General features: G+C 37.5%; 1 protein-coding gene across 1 annotated transcript; it reads right to left on the bottom strand.

Annotated features, from left to right (window-relative positions):
- Positions 1-5720: 5720 nt before the first annotated feature.
- Positions 5721-10321, bottom strand: LOC113073051 (leucine-rich repeat-containing protein 4-like). Its single transcript, XM_026245922.1, has 2 exons — positions 8956-10321; positions 5721-8836 (listed from the first exon to the last, which is right to left on the bottom strand). Exon 2 carries the CDS (start codon positions 8713-8715, stop codon positions 6775-6777), a length of 1941 nt encoding a protein of 646 aa, XP_026101707.1. The 5' UTR covers positions 8716-8836; positions 8956-10321; the 3' UTR covers positions 5721-6774.
- Positions 10322-19861: the final 9540 nt, after the last annotated feature.

Here is a 19861-nt window from a genome sequence, read left to right as displayed (position 1 = left end):
TAAACACCATAGAAGGTGATACTTTGATTCCACACTCAAATGCTGTGGGGTTAATGACATACAAACACCACATGAATTACTTATGAGAACTATTAGTTGGAACTTATTGGGAAACATTAAATAATGGAACATATGTGTTCTGCAATTAACTGTTTAATAAACTGGATATTGATGTATTAATGTCTCGCATTCTAATATTCTTAAACAAAGGCTGAAAAGAAAAAAGAAAATTGAGACCTGCTTCTTATCAGTTTTCATGCATCAACTTCAACTAGCAGCTTTCCATTTTTACTTACTCATACTTCAAAGGAATAATGCAAAAGTACAAAAAAAAAGCAGTCCAATCAACTTAAGAACTTTGTTTCAAAATTTTCGTTACAACCTAATTTTCAGTTTTCTACGGAGCCCCACACATGACATGCGGGGAAAAAACTGTAGGCTAAATCTAACTAAAACGTGCACACGATTACTATTGTGTTCCGTCAATTTACTATTTCATTCACTCGATTTATAAATTGTGCACATAATTTACTAATTTGTTCCCTCGATTGAATCAAGTGAACGCAATAGTAAATCGAGGGAATGCAATAGTACTCGTGTGCACATGTTAGTACAGTGAGGGAACGAATTAGTAAATCGTGCGCACAATTTATTTATTTTTTCTTGCATGTCATGTGCGGGGCTCCATTGTTTTCTTATACCACTATGGATCAGTGGCTTCCCCCCAACATTGCACATTTTGCATCTCTTCTTTGTCCGACACACCTATTTCAGGTCTTGGAGTGTCTGAGGAACGTGGTTGGGAACACCTGATATAGTTAACCTGCTCACAACTCCCAAACCTCAGAACATAACATTATAAAGTCTACATCTGTGTCAATATTGCAGACAGACAAAGAGATATGGAAGAGATAGAGAGAAAGGCCAGGGATTCAGTGTTTGCTTAACATTTGCTTCCAACATAGCAGAGATCCTGAGTCAGATCTCCTGAGGACCTGTCTGACTAATTCATGTACACTAACACACCTCTCGTCTCAGGGCTGATCACAAAGCAGTTTAGATAAATTATACATATCAAAGCCGACAGAAAGCACAAGCATCATCTTTAAACCCCAGAAAAGTGGAAAAACCTAAGTAGGTTTTATCAAAGCATTGCATCATTTAAGTGTGGCAAAACGCTGAAATATTATCCCATCAGAACCACTGCTTAGCAGCTGCTCACATGCTCCAATGTATAGCCTACGTAAAAGAATACTAGCATACTGCTTACTTTGCCCTATGCACTATATTAAACCTACTATTTTATTTAATTCTACTATTTTATTTAATTAAATATAAAATAGTTCTCAATTGGCATTCAGTTATTATCCTTTACTTAATTATTAACTCAGTCCCACCTCTTGGCATTCTGAATCAAACAAAACAGAATAAAACAATTGTAAAAAAAAATATTATATATTTTTTACACACACACACATGTTTGTTTTTGTGAAAAGTGGGGACATCCCATAGGCGTAATGGTTTTTATAATGTAGAAACTGTATATTCTATCATCCTTCATCAACCCTAACCCTAACCCTCACAGGAAACTTTGTGCATTTTTACTTTCTCAAAAAAACTCATTGTGTATGATTTATAAGCGTTTTGTCAAATGGGGACATGGGTTATGTCCTCATAAGTCACCCTCTACTTGTAATACCAGTGTCATACCCATGTCATTATACAAAGTTGAAGTTGTGTCCTGATATGTCACAAAAACATGCCCACACACACACACACACACACACACATATGTGTACATATATATATATATATATATATATATATATATATATATATATATATATATATATATATATTCACAGATGCATATATATAATATAGTTCCATATGTAGTCAAAGCTTTATATTTAACATAGAAAGTTTGAGAGTTACAATTCCTATTCCGCACATCTGCAAACATAAAACTTTCCTGTTGACCCAATTTGGAGTACTGCCCCTTAGGTATGCTTTCCAGTTGCTTATTTCTTAAAGGATGGCAGGTTAGAGCAGGTCAGATGAAACTCCTTAAACATTACAGGCTACTACTAGAAGTGTCTGGCTGAAGTGCCATATTGTATGGGCTTGATGCATTTATAGGAGCAATATGATTTCTCAGCAGTAAACGTTTGAGTAACCAATTTATCACTTTCACATGATTCTTATTAAACACGTGTAGTCACTTTGGACCAAATACAAAACCCACATGTACACTTGTCATCCAGCATCCAGAGTTTGAGCAGAGGAGACGCCAACCTTGAAGGTGGCACTCCTTCATCCATGAATGCTTCATTCATAACTCCTACTGCTCAAATGTTCCACAACTGGAAACCTTGAGAGGTCCTTGAAAAATCCCTTTCTTTTCATCTATATTTCATGAAGCCTTGTCAGATGGCATTATGGTATGCTGCCATGTTCTTGTGAAGAATACAGGGAATATATTGGTGTGGTCTTCCTCTGCCTTGTTGGTGTTTTTCCTCCCCTGGTTTGCATTTTGTCTGGGTCTGATGGCACTTAGCCACTGTGTTTGGTTTTGTCCTAAAATCTTCATTAGAAATGGGAGGATTGGACTTTAACTAAACAAGCAAACAAGTTCTGTATTTCTAGGCAATATAATCATTTTGGAGGCTGCAGAGGCTGGTAGCCCTGAATAAACACTCCTCATCCCTTCCTGGTTTGAGTCATGCTGCCAATGCAACACCCACACAGGCACTCGCGTCAAATCTCATACCTTGATTTTCGGTGGCTGGTTCTGTAAAACGTACCATCTTGCGAAGTGACGACCCTGTTAAAAGCATTTACCGGATACAACCAAATCACACTAAATTAATATGTTTCATTGTCTCCAAAATGGAATCGGACGGGCTTTTAATTTGTCGGTCTGTCAGGGAGCATCACCACAACCATCCATTACAGCTCTGCCTGTCCTCAAACAGAAATCGATAGGAGGAAATTCTAGCTGTCCGATTGTCTTTAAAAATGTAGGAAGGCAGCTCATTCCAGTTATCACTTCAGAATGAAAGCTGAACAATGTTGTTACATCCCTCAACAGAAAAACTTTGTTACAGATATATGATTAAACTCTCGGTGGGCATCTGTCTGCTGTCTGGATGTTCCTGGGGCACAGAGATACGGCCCTGCAATTTCTTTATCTGATGGGTCGATCATGATATTTCCCTTGCTATATTCTCTGTGCATTAGCCTTTTGTTCCCTGCACAGGGGTCGATCAAAATATGTGAAAATAATAAATTCTAAATGTTTAGTTTCCATTTAGTTCAAAGCAATTTACAAGACCACATATCTATTTAATGAGTTTCTTGAACCCTGATAACTGGAGTGCAACCAGCTTACTGTACATCCTACACCTGCATTTATTTCGCTGGAATGCCATGCTTAATGAAATATCACTTTCTAGGAATGCAAGAAAGAGATCATGGTTTTGTTTGAGAATGACACAATAACTTTTAGTACAAGCCCAGTTATAGCATGCTTGACTGATCGCATAGACTGTGTAAATGAAAAATCCCATCCTATGCTTAATGCATTTGGATAGGAAAAAGCATAAATTATTTGATCTGCTATATTAAAATAAAGAAATATCTGCAGTAGATTGAACTGCTGTTGCTTTGGTTTTTTTTTTTTTTTTTTTTTTTTTTTTTTTGAAAAAGAGTCACAGTCTTATTTTCTTGTATGTGAGTTTTATGTTATGAATATACATTAACCCCCCCACCACCACCACCTCAGGAATTTTAATTTTAGAAATCTTGCCACTACTGTCCAGTAAAACTTACAATAGTTCACTTTATACTTTCTTCACCCCTTTTTCTCCCACTGCCAAATCTTGAGACCCAATCTTTATAACCTAGCAGAGGCCTCACCATTGTTATAATGCTAAAACAGCATGCCACTCACCCACGGCCAAAGATGACCGTCAGAGCCCGGAGCCATTGAAAGAAAAGCCCAGCCCAGCACAGACACTTCATTAACTGATAAGCATCTGGTGAGCTCTCTTCTCTAAGGTCCTTCTCCCTCCTCATCTCTATCCATCAGTCTACAGAAAGCTAATGTATCAGTCAGCACAGATGGAGGAGGGTGAGGGGAAAATGCAATCCTCAAATCTGTCAGGATAATTGTGAGACTGATAAGTCTCCCATGGTGAATCCATCAAAAATGAGCCTTCCTCCATAGTGGGTCTCACACTAGTGCTAGTGTTGATGCAGGAAGTCAATAATGTCAATTAGCGTAATAAAAAAGATGAGGAAAAAATGGAAGAAAGTGATAAGCTAATGGCGAAAGGCTGTTGTTGCTCAGATGTCACATGCTATTTCATTGAAAGATCAGATATGGCATTGTTTTGAAGGCTACCAGTTCTGAATTCAGAAATTTGGGTTTTGCTTTAGTTGAAATGCTTTGGAGATGACAGGAAACTCCTATATAGCATCAACTATGAATTCATGGGAATTAAGAAAAAATAGTAATAGCAGTCCAGAGTATGATTGTCAGCTGTCAAATGGAATTCAGTTGAATTTGATTCTGGCATTGAAATAAAAATAAAAATAGAAATAGAAAACTGCCATTTTGTTTGTAGACACATAAAAAGCCATGTCACATTGACCTACTCAGAAAGAGTCCTACAGGCATTAAAGATTAAATTTACAAGCCTGATCATCGACACATACAACACCGCTGTGTGCTATAAAGCCTCTTTTCTTCTGAATAATGTAAAAACATAAGGACATGTAATGTTCTACGGGTGTTTTTGTGTCTGTGTATCATTGCAACGCTTTGGTGGTGGGTGTTTGCTCAAGCCTGGTTCTGTTCTCCAAGGGCAGTAAATTGCTGTGTGTGAGGGAGGAAAAGGAAGGGTTACTGCAGCCTCAGATCTGCAGATGCCCCTGATTACAGCCGGACCCTACTCTGTCCCCCATGCTAAAAATGTACAGCATGATGACACCATTGGAGCCAAAAATATATTCTTTGCATGACACTAAGAGAAAATTGCTTAATTATCTGTTGCAAGAAATTATTTGAAATGCTGATTTTATGATGTATGTTTTGGTTTTATATATATACAAAACTAAACTGAATTAAACAATGTATTTATAGTAAATTTATTTTGTCTTAAACAAGCCATCAGTAAGGTTGGTTGTTCCATAAGAAAATGACATAAATCACAACCCTTAAATGCCTCTCTTCCAAATCTCTCTCACAGCCTCTAATTTGTTGGATGTCGCAGGTTAAGAAGATCAATAAAGGGTTGTATTAAATGCTGCACTCACAACTCTTAACTTATGCTTCACCTGAAGCACACTGATTGCTGAACTTTGAACGAGGCAAGCCATAACTTTACTATAAATGATCAGAGATTCAAATAACTTTTTCTATCATTAAGCACTCCACCAGGAAACAAGGTGGATGAATTTGTGTGTGCATCTATGTGTATGTGTGTGTGCACAAGCCCATCGCATATCTATTCAGGATTAAGATGTCACCACATTCCTGTAGCCAGAAATTTTACCATGTGACAATTCAATGCAGTGTGTATATAATTCACTTTATCAGTAAAATTAGTTTTCAGAGACCAGCAAAGTATCTGCTGCTTTCTATAACCTCTTTTATGGTTATCAGAATTGCATTATTAAGCTAATGCCCTACAAAAAAACAAGAGGAAGGAGATTAGTTTTAGAGAAATACAAACCAAATGTTTTCTTTTTTATTTGTTGTAACCTATGTAGACTCCTCATAAAAATAGAGCTGCTCAAAATAAAGACAAAGTAAATTGCTGTTGAAAGATCTCAATAAAGGAAAGTTCATAATTCACCACATTCATTTGAATCCCTTTCTTAATAAAAAAAAAAAAGTGAAACCATGTTAATGTAAACCTGCAATAAACCATCCAGTCACAGCAACCGTCTCATAAGTCTTAAAAACTAACATCCAGTTGAGCCCTTGCGTTTTTTCTAAATTAGCCCTAAAAGGCAATCAAATCATAATTTAAAAGCAATTGAAATCGTACTCCGCAAACGGAATGGAAAAACCACAGGATAGTCAATCCAATTTGTCAAAAAACCAAGAGGACATCAGAGTAATAGTCAGAAGGTTAAACTCAAAAAGCAAGCAGGGTGTCTGTTCTGGAAACATACTGTTAAACACTTGCTGCAAAACTATGGCGCAGCCCAAAATAAATCATTTGGCTGAGAGCTGCAGAACAGCAGACTCTCTTGGTGTCCAACCTGTGTTTTGCAATTTTTTTGCTCTTAAGCCAGTCTCATTTATTGCAAGTATAACATTTGGCACAATACAAATTATTGGTGCTTTTAGAAGATAAGCCTTTAAAGATCAATCAGTGGACAGTTACTTAGAAAGTTATCTGTATAAATGGGACTTTACTGCATCATATACAGAATGTTCTAAAAATCACAGGTTGCCCCTTTTCAAACAAATCTGTCTTCATTGCACTGTTGTATCAGCATCATCACATTTCCCCATCTTAAATAGGAGTTACAAAATAGTTTAAATTCATTTTCACTTTTATATAATCTGTTTCTTGTATCATCCCATAGTGGATTAATTTATATATTTATATTAATATATTTATGTATAAGCATGTACAAGAAAAACAGTCTCATTTTTGCACTGGGTACAAAAGTAATTGCTGTCTTTTCTGTTGTGCATTCTATTGCATGTTTTCATGATGAACAGAATAAAAGACAGAGCAGAAGGCTGTAGGAATGTTATATTTGTGTTTCCTGTACCTTCTCCTTTGTGTGAGTTTTGTTCAGGTAGTGTTCAGGGATGGTGCTGATGGTTGTGGGGCGGGAATGGTGCAGGGAGTTTCCAAAGTTGTTGTCTAGCCAGGGAGAAGAGTGTGCTGATTTGTAGGAGCTGAAGCTGAGTTTGTAAGTGTTCTTGTGATCTCTCAGGCTAGGTGATATCATTCCACTTTCACCTGGTATACTTGTCCCTCCATGGGTGGTAGGAACATTCCTATTCATCTGAATGTCATCTGTAGTCCTAGCAGATACCACCGAGCTCCTTTGCTGGTGCCTTTTACGCAGCTTGTAGAAAGCTATGAGCATAACGGCAGCAAGCAGGGTGACTGCCACAAAGCAGCCAATGATGATCTTAGTTGTCTTCATGACCTCGTCAAGACTGGCAGGTGGACCTGTCGTTCCACGTACAGTTGGCACAGAGACCTGTCGAGGTGTTTGAAGTAAAACTGTCGGTGTAGAGATAAAAACAGGTTGAAAGACGGAGGGCGAGGCGGTTACCGTCTTTGGCTTGATCACTTCCTGTGAGGTGGGTTCCACTTCCTCCACTGTCACTGTAGTGAAGTAACTCAGGTTAGAAGTGTTGAGCTCAGCTGCAGTCACATTCAGGTAGGCTGAAGCATTGGAGTTGCCAGCAATGTTGGTGACCATGCAGGTGTACACACCTGTATCTGCTGGCAGCACGTTGGAGAAGTTTAGCGTCCCATCATTGAGCACTGATATCCGTGGATGATTAGAGCCATGGGTCAAAACCGTTCCATTAGGAAGGAGCCACCTAACTGATGACATAGGGGCTGTGTGACATTTTAGCTCAGCTACACGTTCAGCAGATATGTTAAGATCCCTTGGGGCATCCAGTATGTAAGGTGCTGAGCACTGGAAAGTGCTCTGGTCCACCTCCACCAGGTAGCGTCCACGTAAGTAAGCAGGGGTGTGGCAGCGTCCACAGCAGGTGGAATTAGTGGGAATGTACTCCCTCAGCCACCAAGCCAACCACACCACATTACAGTTGCACTGCCAAGGGTTGTGGTGCAAATGGAGTTCCACAAGGTAACTCAAGGGCGCAAAAAGGTCATGGGGCAAAGAGCTAAGGTTATTATGGGCCAGGTTGAGCTCAACCAAGGCTGTGACATCATCAAATGCATTTCTCTCTATAGTGGTGATCCGAGAGTTCATAATCCAAAGCTTTTTCAGAGATTTCAAACCCCTGAAAGACCCAGGTTTTATCTCTGGGAAGTAGTTCTCAGACATCTCTAACTCCTCCAGCCCTACCAAAGGGGTCAGGACTGGCATCTCCCGCAGGTTACACATTCCAAGGTTTAAGTATTTCAAGTTGTATAATCCCTCAAAAGCACCCTCAGAAATATACTCCAGCTTCTTTAATTCTCCCAGATCCAGACGCATTAGAGAGGGAACACGATTAAATGCGTAGGAAGGTATGCTTTCGATAGGGTTGTTCCTGAGCCATAATTCCCGCAGTTTAGACAAGTACTCAAAAGCGCCACTTGGGATCACTGTCAATCGGTTGTCGAACAGCTCCAGTGTGTTGAGGCTGTTGAGGCCACTGAAGGCCCCCACCTCAATCTGACGAATAGAGTTCCTACCCAGTTGTAGTACCTCCAGGTGACGAAGGTGTTGAAATGTACCAGCTTCAATTGTCTCTATGCTGTTCTCCATTAAGTTTAAATGCCGTGTGGTGGCAGGAATACCTGGGGGCACTCGAATCAAGCTGCGCCTGGTGCACACCACCTTAATGAACTGGTTACTACAGGAGCAAACACCAGGGCAGGTCAGTGGTCCGGAGGGGGCGGCGCATACGCTCCATGATCGAACCACGAGGTAGACTGCAAAGAGCAGGGCTGCGTTCCAGGCACGGTGCACAGTTACCTGCCACAAAAGACTCATGATGTGGCGCGTTCATAATTCAACATCGCGTGGGGATTCGGCTGGGGTACGGAGAACAGTGGCCCTACCCTGGTTTGAGCAAGACTCTGCATCTGTTTGCCATCGACAGTGTAGGATGGTGCTGGGTTAAACACAGAGAGGGAAAGAGAGGAAGAGATGGGGGGTGGGGAAGAAAAAGATGAGTAGAGAAGGGAAAAAGCTGATCTAAAGAATAAATATGTTGAAATAGAAGGCACCTACCTCATTAGCTCGGAGTTGTCCTTAGAATAATCCTTTATTTGGAAGCAAATCCCCAACACTGCTCACTCATATTTCCCACTAAGATCCCAGCACATCATTTTCAGCCATTTATCTTATAAAAGTAAAGTGGATCATGAACTGATTTGACAAAATGGCTCCTATTAATTCCAAAGAGAAGCGGCATTCAGTGAAACTAGTTCAAGAGGTAAGGCCCAGTCAGCTAAGCAGGTGCACGGATCCAGTCAGCTTGGAAAAGATCTCCTCTCAGCTCTGCTATTGATTGTCCTTGGAAGGCGACACTGAATACCACTGAACAATTTTCACAATACTCCATTGCCGAAGCACATGCACAATAAACCAAGAAAACTATAAAAAGAAAGTCCTCTCAGATTCGTTTCTCCCCTTTGCAGTAGACTAAGCTTTTTTTTTTTTTTTAGTTTGCCATCATCCACCCCCCGCGACACTTGTTCTACTGACCAGCCATATGTTAATGAATCCAAAAAGGCTAACAGACGTACACTGCGGTCATTCCGTCTTGCTTTTTTAACTCACTCTGCTCTCCTGTCTGTTTCTGTAGCAGCTGCGGACTGCCGCGTGCACAGTTAGCAATAATCCATCAATTTCTCCAGAGGGGGGCTCGGGGGTGGTGTTGCAGGAGCAAAAGGGGGAAGGGGGGAAAAAGGATGGGGGAGCAGCATCAAAAGCAGCGCAGCAGTGGTGAAGCTCTCTCCCTATCTGATGATCGTTTGCTCCTTGTGCTCTCTCTCTCTCACACTCTTTCTCTGTCTGGCGTCCTCACTCTCCTTCTTCCTTTCTCTCTTTTCTCAGTCTCAGAAAAAAAAAAAAAAGATTGATGCCACAGTATGACGTGTGGCTAATTTCAGAAAGATACCTTGCAGAGGATTCCGTAGTTTGCCCTCCCTCCCCCGCTGTGGATCCTGCGGTATTCCTTTATTTTCCCTTGTCTTGAGGTAGTAAGTTGTGGCAGTTCGCCTGCTCTGGCTGTGAGGCTGCGGGTTGGCAGTGGCTCTGCAGTGGGAGGTGGGCAGGAGAAAAAGCACGCGAGGGAGAGAGACCGCGAACACGCTCACCCACACGCGCGGCAGAGAAGACCATCAACGGCAACAGTGGCAAGAGCAGCAGTCCTCACCTCCAGCGCTCACCCTCCTCTCTGTATTTCTCTCTGTGTGACTGGGTTACAAGCGGCAGAGTCTTTCTCCTCCTTTTGTCCTTCAGTGGAAACGTGAATGTACTGCTGACGCATCCCGCTCAGAGCAGTGCATTGGTTTGATGCAGTGTTCTTGTGCATTAACACATTTTCCCCCTCCTCGCTGAGTGTACTGCCTCTCGTTCAAATACTCACACACACCAATAGACTCTCCAAGTCTTCCTGATTCACTTTTCACAGTTTTTTCCCTCTCATTCTTTGACTCTTTTTGTCTCCACTTAACTCCTTTCTTTCTATCCTCATTATTTTAATTCTCCTTCACCTCTTTCCAAACTTTCCTCTCATGTTGTCTTGAAAATACTCTTTCCAATTCTTTCCACTGTACACACTTATTCCTCGCATTTTCATTGTTAATCTTTTTTTTGCTCTCATTTTTCCTATCCCCCTTTACTCTAAGTCTGACTTTCTTATTTCTCTTCAACATACTTTATGTATTATGAACTGGTGTTTCAATTGCATAATTAAAATTTTAAATATGAAAACTATGCAATGGAAGAGATGCTTCTTGGAAATACACTTATGTAGAGTACATTTGTATTAAGAATGCATTTTTATATTTCATTTGAGTACTCCAGATGAAAACAGACAAGCAAATGAAAACAGGCATGATGCTATAGAAGGCTCCCAAGGATCACTGGAGTGACACCATCTTTGTGTGAATGCTGACTCTGCTTGCATTGGCAGACCAGTCTTAAAGGACACCAGAACAGGACAGACAAGTGAGAAAGAGGCAAGAAAAGAAGAAAAAAAAAACACAATAAAAAATAGAGGAGTGTGGTTTGGTAAGAAAATAACGCAGCTGAAGTGGGTAAGATAAGAAAATAAATAAGGTAGATATGTGCTAAAATTACAAACCTCTACCAAGAAAATTTCTAATTTCTCAATATAAATTTTAAATTGCATTTCTTAATTTACAACAAAAATATTCATCATGAGATTATACTAACACATATCAGTGTGGATGTATTATTGCACAAGATAATGTTTTCAGTCACCGGCGCCATTATTTGCTGTTTATTCCGCCAGCAAAAGTATTAGTAATAGGTTACTGAGATATTACTGTATAATAGTTTTAAGTATATTGGATTGGTCATGTGATCTCAACATGTCTGCCCCCATGAGACAATCAGTTCCATATAAATCAAATCTGCTTTAACTATGGATTTTTAATCTCATGTGAGTGTACTTGATTTTAAACACCTTCTCAACTGTCCATTCCACAATTTTTCTTTGCAAAACATTTTTAATGAGGTAAAAATGTTATATTATTGTTACCGTCTATAAACATTTGCACATTTGAGTCTTAGGAGTACTTAAATTGAAATCTGTTTATGTTTCCCTTCCGTGCAGAAGCATTTAGAATTCACAAATTGTGAGCAAATACATCTTACTTGAAATAAAATCACATAAACATCCTCAAGTGAACTTGCACTCACATTTTTCTCATACTTCCAGTGGTTTTATATGAAAAGGCTTTATACCACTGAACTGGCCTTCTGTGCTTCTGCCCTCTGGAGAATGAACAGCGGTGCTACTGTAGGTGACATCACACGAGAGACAGCTCTCTCAGGGGTCTTAACACCTAAGGAGCCCAGCTGAGATCAGTCAGGACCACTGCTGCTCACATCAGCACACCCATGTTAGTCAGATTTTACATTTACACTCCATGCTCATCCACCTGAAATGTGGACTGTTTAGACGTAGAGTATGAATGTATATAGTTATATGGTCAAGTGCTGACTTTGATCATCCATCCAACCAAATCACTTTTAATAAAATATTCCAGCCCTTTCCCTCTGGAAGTGACATTTTTTTAATCCTCTGCACCAGACTGCAACAATTTAAACTCTACCTTTCAGTTCAGAACTGGTGATGGGAAGCACTTTCGCCTTCATTTGTTATGGTTGCTGAGTAGAACTGCCAAAAGCACAGAATGGTACTTTTGGATGGCATCTTATCATCTGTTACAGAATTAGCTATAGAGTCATAGCACTGTTGGCTGAAGAACCATTGAGCTTTTGCACACCAGGGAGCTGTATGAATTACCCTAGTCTGGGTGTACGGCCAATACTTTGACCCCCCTATTTAACAACTCACCAGTGGAGGTAATTAAAGATCCCAGTGCTAATATCATTATAGAGGTCGTATGCATGGAAATGTGAGGATGCAGCATGCAAGTTCTTCTGCGATTCGCTCCACTTCACAGTGAGATGCTGAGTTTATTGGAGGTGTCAAACGCCAACCATACAGCAAAGCAGCAAGGCAGGAAAGCTTTAAACATATTGGTGCTGCTAATGAATCTGCGGGGCAATTACATTTTCCTTCCTGACTGATTACTACAAATCTGCCATTTGTCTTTTAGCATAAGCAATATTTGTTATTTTTTAAATCAGTCTATCTGCTATATGACTACACACATTTAAAATAGCATTTTCATGTTCAGTTGTTTAATTATTTTATAATTTCTTCACTCTGGCTTATTTGTGATTAAATAAACTTTGTTATAATTGCCCTCAATTTGATGTACAGAAAAATATATTTTAGTACCAAAAACTAAAACCATTTATTTTATACCCAACACAATGCTAATTGTGGAAATATTATTTTATAATATAGCTCAAAATGTTCTTTTCAGTGTCATGTGAAATTATTAAACAGCGAGGCTCTCTCGGGGGACTTGTGATCAATTATTTCCACCTTCACAGAGATGCCATCTCAGTATGTTCACCACATTTAATTTTTTATATATATATATATATTGGTATCAGTTTGGGTTATTCATTTATTGTTTTTTTTTTTTTTTTTTCACAATCATTAATAAATCTGTAAAAAAAAAAAAAAAAGAAAAAATCTATGCATTTAATCATGCCCCTAAATTCAACAATAAAATGTTTATTTGGTAGCTTTTCTTAGATATTCAATTTGTGACTAATTGTAAACCAAGTGATTAAATAATCAGCAAATCAGGTAATTAATGGCTGCAGTACCAACAATTTTCATGCATGCATTTGAATGTGGTTTTGATTGTATGATCTTACGTCTTTAGGATTTATAAAAAAAATAAATAAAAAAACAGACTGATGTGATTCCCATGCATGTGCCTCAGGGGTATTAAATAGTACTTTAAATAGTTTAGATTTTATTTTTTATTTTAATTTTTTGCCTATATATACATACTGTATTGTGTGTGTGTGTGTGTGTGTGTGTGTGTGTGTGTGTGTGTGTGTGTGTGTGTGTGTGTATTTTTATGAATGTGAGTGTGATTTTGTTTGGTGACCTGGTTGTGAGTAGCTGGTAACAAGCAGAATCTGGAGAGGGTAGAGGGGTAGATAGATGGAGGGAGGCATTTGAAACGGGCCCATGTCAATATCATTCCCTCTGTTCCACATCCCTAGATCCCTCTCTCCTGTGTAGATTGAAATATGTGGCATGCTGCGTCCCAGTTTCTGTGGCAGTCATATTTGGCGGTCACTGTGAAGGGTGTTATAGAGCCGCAGCGGTCGAGGGGAGTGGTTTGCTGTGATGCCACAGCACAGTCAGCCTGAATATCGGTCAAACTCTGCCTCCTTAACATTTAATGGCACTTGTTGTATATACACTTCGTTGGGGTTATTACTGCAGAGTGCTGATCAGAAGACATGTTGTGCTTTCCGGTTGGGAGGGGAAGAGCTTCTGATGGGTGATCAGCAAAAGGTTGAGGGTGAATGAATGAATTGGCTCTTGGCTACGAGGCTGTGGTTCGTCTATGCTTAGCATAGCATGATGGCAAAGTGCTGCTCTCAGGACTTTGGGTTCAGTAGGAGCGATCTGGGCTGTAATGATGAAATCCCCTTTTTCTTACCCTCCATTTTTTTTGGAAGGGGGAGGTTGGTTTGATTTATTAGCTGTCTGAATCTGTTCACCCTCATCGACCCTGCTCACGATGCCATGTAGAGATGTGGGTGTTGCTGAAAGGTGAGGGTGGACACTACTTTAGCTCTCTATTTGCCCTACGATCAGTGCTGCTTGACTTACAGTAAGTGCCAGTATCTGTCTTTACATCCAACTTTGAAACTGCCTGTTGTCCAGATCTTTTATAATTTAGCTCAGCTGTATCAGAAAGTTACATTTTCTGTTGTGATCATCTGAGAGTAATGGGATATGATTCACTTGATATTTTGAGATAAAAAAAGCTTGCTGCAATATGCAATCATACTTTAACTTTCAGAACTCAAAATTTTGAGTACTTATTGAAATCAAGCTGCCCGTCACAACTTAAAATTTAAGTTAATTCATGAGTTGGAATATGAAATGATTTTGGCAAAGCCACAGAAATTTACACCATTGGTCAAAAGCTTGGGGTTGGTAAGATCTCTAGGGCTGCATGTATTTGATCAAAAATACAGTAAAAGCTGGACAAATTGTGCAATATCATTACAGCTTTAAAATAACTGTTTTCCATATGAATACATTTTAAAATGTAATTTATTCCTATGATGAAAAAGCTGAATTTTCAGCAGTCATTACTCCATTTTCAGTGTCACGTGATCCTTCAGAAATTCTAATATGATCATTCTGATATGCTGATTTGGTGCTCAAGAAGGATTTTGTATTATTATCAGTGCTGAAAACCATTGTGCTTCTTAATATTTTGTGGAAACTATGATACTTTTTTTTTAGGATTTTGAACTCTTTTTCAATTTTATTGCAATTTATATCTAAAATTTCAAGCATTTTTAAACTTTATTTTAAAGTTTTAAACAAAGCTTGTCTTGATCAATTTTAGTCTTGTAAAACATAATTGCATACAGTTTTACTTACAATATTACCTGACCTAATAATAATAATTACGTACATCATGTACAGTTTGATACCTGTAAGTCACTGATTTACTAACACTAAATTACTAAAAATCAATCAAATGAGTTGAAGCTGTTGTTTCAGTTCTGGCTATAAGATTTCAACATTTCCATATCACATTTAGGCCCACATAAAAGTGCACAATGCAACTTGATGTATCACATGGAATAACAGTTGAGTGAATTCTGAATTAGTTCTTTAACAAATGTCTGGTTTTGTCAAATAATCTGCACTCTCAAAATCTGCTTGCAGCACTTGCCTACACGACTCATTTAACATAAAAACCCTTTGTTTCAAATAGAATTATTCATTCAGACACATTGGGAGTGCAGTTTAAGATTTCAGCAAAATCTACAGTATAAGTCTATGAGCTTGTTCTTATCAGCACCACTTTATCTTGCTTTTGTTTTTGTCCTCGAGTACGCAAACCTGGGCAATCGTATTTGGAAATCATATTTTTTCAGTGATTGATTTTGCATGTCTGAATTAAACCTCACTTCCTGCTTCCTGTTGATTAATGTTTTGTTTGTGGAACAGATTTATTGTTCGGAGACTAATGTTCTTAATTATTTGGGGACCTCATTTGGTGTGGTGTGGCTTTGCACAGATGATTAAGGGTGCCTGCAGATCAGAGAAAACTGGGAAAAAAAACAGGTCACTTTTAAATCAAGTCAGGATACAGAAGCAGCAAAAAACATGCAGTAAATGGAAACAAATGCAAAAATGTGTTGCCAATTAGCAACATATAATTGATTGTTTAATATCAACATGCTTTCCTTAGAAGAAATGGATGGTTAGCAGTACATGAAACATAAATGGTTAATAACAATCATCATCTTAAACTATATATATATATATATATATATATATATATATATATATATATATATATATATATATATATATATATATATTTACTATACACACACACACACACACAGTAAATATTCTCCAAAAAAGCGGCAATCTTTATCTTGTCTTATGAACAGGATAAGACTATCATCGAATATTTCTAAGCAACTAATGCAGTCTATGCAGTCAGTCTGTTATGTCCACAAAAACAAATATATTTTGTGAGGAGAATCTATGTAAGATAAAATAACAACAATTGTGGGTGTTTCTATGCTTCACTAGGTCACGGATACAATTAACTTTGCCAGCCACAGTCTCTGGGAGCTTCATGAGGAATTTGCCTGGTATCTCATTCTCACTGTTTTGGGGCCACTGAGCTGGCCTGCTCAGAACTGCCCATTGACTACCCTACTGCTTTATCTATATAGTATTTTTTTCCCCCTATATAGGAAACTTAATCCCTGGGTGCCTAATTATGAAACTCTCCTCCTGACTGAAGCTCAGAAGGCAAGTTCAGCTTTACTGAAGCTCAGTGGGAGAATACCTGTCCTGAAGTCTTCGAAGTCCTGTATCAACTGTGCTTGAAAAAAAATAAAAAATACACTGGATTTTTTTTAAATATATATATATACAAATTAAATACATTTTTTTAAAATAAAAAATATATATATATCACAAACACACAGTAAATATTAACACAAAATATACGCATATATGTATAAATGTATAATTTATTCTTGAGATAGTTTTTTTTCCATAAAAGTATCTTTAAGTGCTACATTAACACACCTTATTAATAATGTAATAATCATATTAGAGTTATAAATTCATTAATAGTATTTCGATTTTCAGATAGATCTCATAAGTAATGGAATATACTGTCGATCCAAACAACTCAGTCTCATGGCAATTTGTATTTATTTTATGTTTTTCTGAATAGAACTGAGGCATTGCCGTCCATTAAACATGAGCTGTGGACTTTTCCCCAACAGGACTGTGTGAACAGGGAATCAGAAAATGAAAATGAATCTGCGGCTCATTTTCATTCCAATATCATGAGTCTACCCTGCATTTGTGCCCAGTAGTCTCCAATGTCTCGAGTCTGGTATTCCTGTGTGCCATCGGAAATAAGGGAATCTCCCATGGAACAGTCAGCCTCATAGTTTCAAGGATCCTTTTTATATTTCCTCTCCAGTCATATGCAAATGTTACATTTGCATGCAGAACTGAGATTGGCTATTTGCAATTAACATTCTGGTAATGTGTGAATTCATTATCCTGGTGTTGCTCTGCCAGCAGTTTGCAGTAAAAAGGGACTTTGTCAATGTTTGATGTTTGGTAAAGAGATGGTAATTATAGCTGCACGAGACCCTGATCCTCTCAGACTTTCAACCGGAGCATAAAAGGCTACTGTGAATTATTTCAGACAACAGACTTTTGCTTGTTATTTGGTGATCCATTAAAGTAGGAAGACACAATCAGCATTCTCAGCTTTACTTCGGTGGGAAGCCATAAATGAAAAGTCAAGCAAATTAATTAAACATTGACAGAAGGGGGACATAGTTTCTGTTGATATATGAGTCTGGCTGTGCTGCATATGGCTGCATCCATAGTTTCTGTCATAAACAAAATTTTTGCAAGAAAAGTCATTCTGATATTATGTAAACTCATATAGGATATAGCATGTAGGCTCAGACACCTTAAATGCCTTCTAAAGCTTCAGCATACAGTGAGACAAAGAAAAGATGTTGAGTTCAAATCATCCTTAAAATGTTACCTGACTCATCCAGTGGGGTTTTAATGCAGTTAACATGATACTTTTAGACTTTGGATCATACACTGAGAATGATTGGTCCTTGTTTTTGAAATGAATAGCAATTGAAATTCAGTGTTCACAGGGAAAGCTGAGTACTTCAGGGAAAGGAAGAGAAGTCTCTGTAAGGCATCTTTCTGTGTTCCTGTAGCTCAGCTACAGAGGATTGAGATGATGTTAGCAACAGCAAGGTCAAGAGTTCAGTTCCTAGAGAACTCATAGAGTGACAAATGTAAAGCTTGAATGCACTGTAAGTCACTTTAGATGAATGCATGTAGTTTTTACAATCCATTCTAACATAAAATGGCCATGCACTCAAAGTCACACTTTTACTGTCTTTTTTGGACATGTTGGGGTTGGTAGGATTTAAAAAAATTAATTAATAAATAAAGTAACTTACAATGGCTACATTTATTTGATCAATAAGTAAAAACTATTACATGTAGAATATTATTACATTTCAAAACAACTTTTTTTTGTTTTAATATATATTTAATATATGTTGTTCAAGAAATATTTCTTGTTATTATCAGTTATTAACAATGTTGAAAACAGCTGTGCTTGTGGAACATTTTTTGTTGTTGTTTTGTTTTTTGCTCAAGATGACAAGAAAGTTTATTAAAAAGAACAAATAAAAAATCATCGATGCAAAAGTCTTTACTGTTAATTTTGATCAATTTCATCCATCCTGGCGGAATAATATATATATATATATATATATATATATATATATATATATATATATATATATATATATATATATATATACACATACACACACATACAGTGGGTAGGGAAAGTATTCAGACCCCCTTAAATTTTTCACTCGTTATATTGCAGCCATTTGCTAAAATCATTTAAGTATATTTATTTGATGTAAAATGGACATTTGTGACATGGGATTAAACATTTATAAGACTTTTTAGTTATGAAAAATTATTATATCCTCTTTGTTTATAATTGTTTTCCATTGATGTATTTTTAACTAAATAGTGCAGATATATATATATATATATATATATATATATATATATATATATATATATATATATATATATATATATATATATATATATATATATATATATGACATTTTATATAAATATATGTGTTTGTATGGGTGGAGGCCAGCCTGAATCCACTGCAGCTATGGAGAAGCTACTGAGGGCAGTGAGAGTTGAGACAGGTGAAAATATGATTGAAGGCTCAGCGATAAATCCTGTAAACTGGAGGTTCTGACCTCTGGTAATATGTTTCCTATGGCAATGCAATTCTGGATTTCCCCGAGGTGAGCTGGGCCTCTATGGAAGAAAAGCATTCAGCAGCTTTCTCTAAATTGAAGTCAATAACAACTCGCCATTTATTAAGTGTTCTCAGATACTCTGGGCAGCTTCTGGAAGGGCCACGATTAAGTTTTGAAAATATAACAGACAAACAGGAATTGATCTGTCGCTCCACAGATGAAAAAGCCAGCAAAATACAAGTATCAGCTTTGTAGTGGTAATCAAATGTTTCAGCTCAGCTGTTTTGTGAATATATTCGATGCATTTCCTTTTTGTGATCCCTTTTAATATATTTTCCTCTTTTACTTGGATTACAGGATTACAGAAGATTGTATTGGCTATATACTGACTCATTCCACATACAAGCTTAATGTGTCAAGCTTTTAAGACTCATGCAGGAGAGCAGAGCAAGTGTGGAAGGAAATATCTTGTTATTGGGTTACAACCAACCTTGTTCAAGCTCAACAACAGTGACATACATCAATACTTTTACCTATTGACCCCAAAAAACGAGTTCATTTTTTTCATCTACCGCTTTAGAACATTTCACCCTGTTTTATAAGCATGCCGATTTTACAGTTTACTGATCCTTTAGTACTGAAACAAAAATGAATTATTTTGCATTAATATGTTCAACGTTAATCTCTTAATCTCGCAAAATGCTTGTTTTAAACACCTCAATATTTTCCAACACCATTAGATACAAAAATAATGTCAAATATATATTATAAATTTAGCAAATCTGATATTCACTTCAGTGAATAAATGAGTTGAGAATACAGGGTTTATTTAAAATCTGTTTTCAAATCTTCTTATTGAATTATCACTGAAATTAAACAGCATAATGGTATTGATAAATTAACCATAATTTGCATTTCACATATGCAGTAG

The sequence above is a fragment of the Carassius auratus genome, unplaced genomic scaffold (genome assembly GCF_003368295.1).
Source record: "Carassius auratus strain Wakin unplaced genomic scaffold, ASM336829v1 scaf_tig00011294, whole genome shotgun sequence".
In the NCBI taxonomy this organism is placed as follows: Eukaryota; Metazoa; Chordata; class Actinopteri; order Cypriniformes; family Cyprinidae; genus Carassius; species Carassius auratus.
The sequence above is the reverse complement of the archived record's forward strand: the minus strand, read 5'-3'. Positions and strand labels throughout refer to the sequence as shown.

What these genes read in the sequence shown, in the direction of transcription:
- LOC113073051 (XM_026245922.1), bottom strand. Translation starts at nt 8,715, where the DNA reads ATGAGTCTTTTGTGGCAGGTAACTGTGCACCGTGCCTGGAACGCAGCC.